At 36.0% G+C, this 7,464-nt stretch overlaps 2 protein-coding genes across 2 annotated transcripts; one reads left to right on the plus strand and one right to left on the minus strand.

Moving 5' to 3' along the window:
* The first annotated feature begins 550 nt into the window (after window positions 1-550).
* On the plus strand, window positions 551-1,984 carry LOC111917490 (peroxidase 7). The gene is made up of 3 exons (XM_023913171.3): window positions 551-847; window positions 946-1,288; window positions 1,442-1,984. The coding sequence occupies exons 1-3, from the start codon at window positions 560-562 to the stop codon at window positions 1,846-1,848; spliced, it is 1,038 nt and encodes a 345-aa protein (XP_023768939.2). The 5' UTR covers window positions 551-559; the 3' UTR covers window positions 1,849-1,984.
* A 3,979-nt stretch (window positions 1,985-5,963) lies between these two features.
* LOC111917476 (uncharacterized) lies at window positions 5,964-6,566 on the minus strand. The gene has a single exon (XM_023913160.1). The coding sequence runs from the start codon at window positions 6,564-6,566 to the stop codon at window positions 5,964-5,966; it is 603 nt and encodes a 200-aa protein (XP_023768928.1).
* Window positions 6,567-7,464: the final 898 nt, after the last annotated feature.

Below are 7,464 nucleotides of genomic sequence, written 5' to 3' on the forward strand. Positions count from 1 at the left end.
ATAATAATATCAATAATAATAATAATAGTTAATAAATGTTTTTTGCCTAACAATTATTTTCTTCGTCATACGAAAAGTCCACTTTATCCGGTTCAAACCGGTTGAGGTAGAGAAAGTGACAAAATATTTTAAATTTGAAAGTCAAATCTATGTAATGTTCTGCCTCTCGTCGTAATATTTCTTTTCCTTATGACTTTTTCGAAAGATGGGAAATATGTTTTCTTTTATGGCTTTTAATAGCACTAAAAATTGGTTCTACTAACTAATTTCATTATTTCATGAAAACGATGCTGCATTGATGTGCTTTTATTTATGCCAACGTTTTTTACAACATCTTATCTTGAATCCTCCCACTAAAATAAAAATGTGAATATGTGATTATTCTTTTCAAACAAATTATTATAAGCTTGTTGTCTGAAAATGGAACCAATAGAATCTTAGAGATATTCATATTGCACGTCGTAGCAATAAGAGTGCGCCTCACGTACTACGATTTCACCAAATTGTTATCTAATATTTATATCTATATATACACATTACTCACATATCATTATACAACATGAACCATAACCTATACACCATGAATGTTTCTAGCTTCATAATCACCATCCTCCTAATCTTGTTTTCAGTGTCATGTTTGGCTGATGATTACTCGTCAACAAGTCTCAAGGTACCATGCCTGTCAGACCTCTCCGCTTTAGAAGATGATCTCTCCTACTCCTTGTACCATGAGAGTTGTCCCGACCTCGAAGGCATCATCTACAGAAAGGTCAAGGAATGGGTTGCTAAAGACCCCACCCTTGCTCCTAGTCTCCTAAGACTTCATTACCACGATTGTGTTGTTCGGGTATATATCTGTCTAATATTCAATCAACAGATATCATTATTGTTCGATATCTTGAAATACTGAAGTACCATGATGATGATGCAATTGTTTTGTTGTAGGGATGTGATGCATCGATTCTTTTGGATCATGAAGGAAGCGAAAAAACATCGAATATGAGCAAGTCTTTAAGAGGGTTTGAAGTCATTGATGACATAAAAGCTGAGATTGAGAAGAAATGCCCGAAAACCGTGTCATGTGCTGATATCTTGACTACGGTGGCTCGAGATGCCACAGTTTTGGCCAGTGGACCATATTGGACGATCCCTTATGGTAGGAAAGATGGCCGTGTTTCACTTGCTAAAGAAGCCATGATAGTGCCCAAGGGCTCTGAAAGTGTTACGAGTCTTATCGAGTTTTTCCAGTCAAAGGGTCTCAACGTGCTTGATTTGGTTGTCCTCTCAGGTAGTTAGTTAAACTTTTTGACTTTGATTTAATTACAAGAAAATGAGCATATTAGAAATGGTTGCATATCGTTGCTCAAAAATGGAACATTAGTAATGGATAATATATCTTTTGTCTCTTAAAACTATATCATGTGAAATGTTTGATTATCAGGAGCTCATACGATTGGGAAGACGACATGCGAATCTGTGCAACATCGGTTATACGACTACAAAGGAACAAAGAAACCTGACCCATCTTTGGATCCGAAGTATTTGAACTACTTGAGGAGAAAATGTAGGTGGGCATCTGAAAATGTGAATCTTGATGGCGAAACACCAAACACATTTGACACGCAGTATTACCAGAATCTTAAGAAGAACATGGGACTCTTGTCGACAGACCAATTCCTCTATCATGACTCAAGGACTAAACCTGTGGCCAATGGTTTGTCATTCGAACCCACACTCTTCAAGAACCAATTTGGTGTGTCAATGGTGAAGCTTTCAAGCATTCTGGACTTAAGCTCCCAAGACGACGGAGAAATTCGTGTTGATTGCAAATATGTCAACAAATATTGATAAGCTCGAATGTAACATGATCTAAACAAGAGGATTTCATTTTCGGTATAACATTTATACGTTCAGTTGTAATTTTGTGTTCATCTAAAACGCAATTATATTTTTAATATAATTATAGCAATTATCTTATTTTTCATTCGTTTTAGTCAAAATATGAAGCCGTAGTTTGGATTAATTAAGTTAAGGTGCAAAATTTGGGTCCATATGTTGAGATGTTGACATTAAATTACAAACTTTTTAATACCTTAGGATTTTTTTTAGAACAATGCATGTTTAGCAGACATGTATGTTTACAAATTGATAAACGAACAAGAGACCAATATGGCTAAGGTTTTGAGACCGTCTTATGTATTTCTTCAATAGAATATCTTAGTTTAATATGTGGCTTTAACTATTAAGGGTAGTTTTGTTTTTTTCTGGTGCAATTGTATGTTAATGAGGGTTCGTAATTTTGGAATAACTCTCATTACGTGAATAAAATTTGCATTACATTTTTTTTTCTGATCTCTTCTCATTCTTACAGATTCATACAAATTGGTATTAGAGCCTGAGATTACGACATGATAGGTGATTCTCCGTCATCTTACAAGTTAATCGATATTGTCTTCGTTAATCGATTCTAGGGTTTCGTTCTCCTATTGATTGATTGTGTGATTCCGCTTGTATAACCGTTTTTTATTTTCTCTAAATAGATTTTGTCTTGGAATTGGTTTATCGAGTCTTTTTTTTTTTTTTTGTTATCTTGTTTGATGAAACACGATTTATGGTGTGTGATTCCAGGTGGAGCTGATTGAATATGAAGAAGGAGAATTCTCAATTGAAGGTATCGATCATGCACCTGCATTACAATTAATTAATTTTGGATTCGTTGACTATTGGAGACCAATTTGAACCTATCGATTGTTTTGACTCTTAGAAGTCGATTTGTTGTTTGATTGTACATGGTTACCAGTTTTGAATGATTATTTTTAGAATTTAAGAGAAACCGTAACATCCAAAAAATCACAATAAATTTTAATTTTTCAAAAACAACCCATAACCATACATATTTACAAAACCATTGTTTCAAAAATGTATTTTAGTAATCAGAGTATCCCAAAATCCGAACAACATAAAAACCAAAGGATGTGCACGATCACGCCTTCACCTTGTCTCGATCATCTGAAGTACCTAAAATAATGAACTGTAACTGTAGGCCAAAGCTTAGTGAGTTCCCTGAAAGTATCGACACAACATATAACAACATATATTGGGTCCACACCTAAAAGACTGGATTACTCCTGAGCCCATAATATGAGTCTGGCTTGCCCTTTAGGCCTACAACTCATATTTTGCTTGCTCCCGAGTCGACAACCTAAGTTTGGCTTGCCCTTCATGCCCAAATCTTATGTCTGGCTTGCTCCCAGGTTTGTTGGCTACCACACAAAGTAGTAGTACATCAACCCAACCATACTATGTCGACGTATACATAATATATAACATATATCCAGGAGACAGATAAACATATAGCCAATCATCAAACAAACAGGCATATCTACAAATAACTGCCGCATACTACATCTCATTTACTAGGATACCTATTTACCAGATTACTATAACATATCAACATCCTTTATACTAGGATAAATAATCTAGTAGGCCGCCATTCCTTCCTTCGACCCGCAAGTATAGTGAGAAAACTCACCTCTCAGTTCGAACAAATAGTTGAATAGGTCAAAGTCCAAAAAGTCAAACTTGGTCAACAGTACTGAGTACGCCCAACATACTAAGTTTGTACACTTAGCGTACACATCTTGACTAGAAAACGAGCTGGTTGACCTCGAATGCTAAGCGTTCTTGGGCAATGCCTAGCATTCACGAGGGGCTTCATTATTTTCTTATTAAGAGCTTAATCCTTAAACTCTTTTGTCTATAATCCAGATCCAAACCTATAATAACGTGCTTAACCATAAAGTTTCTAACTTTATGGTCATTCATGACTTAAATAACATGCTTAACCACAAAAACCCTAACTACTTAACCCATTAATGTCACACCCCCGAACCAGGACGGCGGAAACGTCCTGGGGCGAATGACATCATTGTATAGAGTATCATAACAATTGAATATAAATGAAACATAACAGCTAAACAACATACATTGAGAATACAAACTTACATAGTTTACATAGAGTATTTGTTCATAAGTTACATAAAAGTGACAGAAAAAGTACAATTCCATAGTGTAGCATCACTTGATCTCATATGAGTTGATTACCTGTTACTGGTTCCCTGAGAATACAAGTGATTTTGAAAAGCTTCAACATTGAATTTTATGCTAGGTAGGTATGGTGAAGTGTATATGTCTCACTAGAGCATTAACGGATTTACATGAATTTCGATTCCCTTTTTCTTGTATAATAAATAATTATACTATTGAAAATTTATGACATGCAAATTATACCATTAATAATTTGCCTTGTATGTTTCTGTGAAAACTATTTATATAGACTTAGATAAATATCAAGTTGTAAACTTATTTATATAGACTTAGATAAATATCAAGTTGTAAACTTGTCTAGCAGTAATATTTGTTGTTAAAAAAAATAATATTTTTGGGTTTTAACCCACCACAACAATGGTAACTAAAAAAATATGACAACTTTCACTCGAAAAGCTATTTTTATCATATTTTCCAAAATTTGAAATTTTGTGCTTGTCATTTTTACCGACTAATATTTGTGTCGTAAAATAGTCTATGTATGTCATTTTTACCACATTGATCACGATTTTTATAAAACCATATGATGGCTTCAACATTTTTTGTACTTATAAAATTTTTAATTTGTAAAGTAAGACATGTAAATATCCAAAGATCAAACATATTTGGACTTATATAAACATATGTTTTTGTTATATTTATATTAACCTATAGACTTGATTTTTGTGTAATAAATGTGTTGATAGCCACAAATATCCTGATTTTTAAGTAGTAAGCTAGTATTATTTACTTTCTATGCAAGAAATTTCTCCATATTCAACAACAAACATAGTGCATGCTTATGTCCAAAGGACAAACACATCTTATCCATGAAACACCTTACAAATCTCGATTTTAAGGTAAAAATATGTAGTGGTTTCAAAATTTTATGCACTTGTAGTTTGATAAACAAGTTGATGCATACAAATATCCAATGGGTAAACGTATTTTGACTTGTATTCCCCCCCCCCCCTAAAAGCATGTAAACCACGAAAAATTGGGGGGGGGGATGAAGCTCACCTTGATGTTTTTTGTTAGTGGTAGGAAGGTAGATGGAGAAGATTTTGAGCCTAGGATGAAGGTGATAAACTTTGAAGGGCGTCTTGGGTGCTAGTATCCTAGTGGGTTTAACACATGAAAAATTGTGTGTAAACAAGATGAATTTAACAAAAAAATGTATGAAAATACTTGAGATTCATGAAGAAACAAACCAACAAAACCTAGGACCGAACTTGAGATAGTGTTCTTGGAAGAATATGATTTTGTTCTACAGAGAAAGAGAAGTTTGGAGTAGAAATGGAGTGGAAGAGTGGGACAACACACTCTCGGCCGCAAGTTTAATAGGGAGAGGAGAGAAAGTTGCATTTTTGTATGGTGGTTAATCTAATGTATTGCATGGAGGCATGGAAGGTAAATGCATGAATGGTGTGGAAGTATGGAGGACAAAGAGGTGTAAAGGCATGAGGTGTCACTCCATTTGTAATTCCTTTTTTTTTCTTTTTTTTTTGTCTTGTGCCAAACCCGAAACCTCATAGGGTTTTCGGTGTTTTGGTTGTTCATGGAGGTTTTCGGTTTTTGTTGGGCTAAATCCATGGGTTTTTGGTTTCAATATGGCCCAAAGAATAGAGTTTTCGGCCTAGGGTTATTTAGGCAAAAACTTATAATACCAAGGTCCATTTTGATTTATGTATGATGCTTTTGACCTATTTCTAGTCCTCTAAATGTTTATTATGTATGCACATATATAAATTCATATAGCATTGTCATTCTTGAATTTCAATAATCTAATGCAACAAGGTTACATAGAGAAATTGTTTGTACATGATCATCCCCCCGTTAGAGGGATTTTTTTCCCGAAATTCGTTCTAGAGCAGCTCTCAAGAACTAGGGAAGACATGTGGATACTTCAGCTTCATCTGGTCTTCGCGTTCCCAAGTGAACTCTGGTCCTCGTTTGGCACTCCATTGGACCTTCACAATGGGGATGCTACTCTGTTTTGTTCGTTTCACCTCCCTATCCGTTATTTCTACGGGCTCTTCAACAAAATGGAGATTCTCATTTACCTCAATCTCATCAAGAGAGATAACAAGAGTTTCGTCAGATAGATATTTCTTCAGGTTAGACACATGAAAGACAGGGTGTACATTGTTGATTTCAGGCGGTAGCTGGAATTTATAAGCCACCAGACCAATTCTAGCAAGAATTTCAAATGGTCTGATGTATATTGGGTTCAATTTCCCATGCTTCCCAAACGGTATCATCCCTTTCCAAGGAGAGATCTTTTGCAGCAAGCGATCACCGACATGAATGGGCTTCCGTCTTTTATCCACATAACTCTTTTGTCGATCTTTGGACGCTTTTAGTGGTTCCCTAATTTGAACGATCTTCTTAGTTATTTCTCTGATGATCTTAGGACCCGTGAGAGTGTTGTTGCGTACCAGTCCCTTCATCATTTGTGTGTCTCCCACCTTACCCTGCATTTACGCCCGTATAGAGATTCAAAGGGAGCGACCTTGATGCTTGTGTGATAGATATTGTTGTATGAAAATTCGATCAGTGGCAAGTGGGTATCCCATGCCTTTCCGAAGTCTATCACACATGCTCTCAACATATCTTCCAATGTTTGGATGGTCCTCTCACTTTGTCCATCTGTTTGGGGATGGTAAGCAGTACTCATGTCGATCCGAGTTCCTAATGACCTCTGAAGTGACTGCCAAAACTGAGAGGCAAATCTACTATCCCTATCAGATATGATAAATATTGGCATGCCTTATAATCTCACGATCTCTTTTATATAGGTCCCGCTTAACTTCTCCATTTTATCAATTTCCTTTATTGGCAGGAAGTGGGCGGATTTGGTTAATCGGTCGACGATTACCCAAATAGTGTCAAGTCCTCCCGATGTTTTGGGCAACTTGGTTACGAAATCCATTTTTATCCATTCCCACTTCCACCCAGGAATTTTTGGTTGTTGTAGTAGACCCGAGGGCTTCTGATACACATGCGAAAACGACCCATCTTTCTTCTTTATGAATAAGACTGGAGCTCCCCAAGGTGAGAAGTTTGGCCTTATAAAATCCATGTCCAATAATTCACTCAATTGACTGGAAAGCTCTTGCATCTCCACATGAGCTAATCTATATGGCGACTTGGGGATTGGTGTGGGTCCAGTTATCAAGTCAATCCGAAATTTGAAATGTCGTTTGGGAGGTATTCCCGGAAGGTCTTCAGGAAACACATCGAGAAAATCGCATGCTTCTGGGATGTCTTTGATGTTATTCTCTTCTTTCTTTTTATCAACCACATGAGCTAAAAAGACGCAGTTCTTCTTGTGTAGACACTTTTGTGCATTGATACACGAGATGAGGTGAAGGTTCA

This window comes from Lactuca sativa, chromosome 2, assembly GCF_002870075.4.
Source record: "Lactuca sativa cultivar Salinas chromosome 2, Lsat_Salinas_v11, whole genome shotgun sequence".
Lineage (NCBI taxonomy): Eukaryota > Viridiplantae > Streptophyta > Magnoliopsida > Asterales > Asteraceae > Lactuca > Lactuca sativa.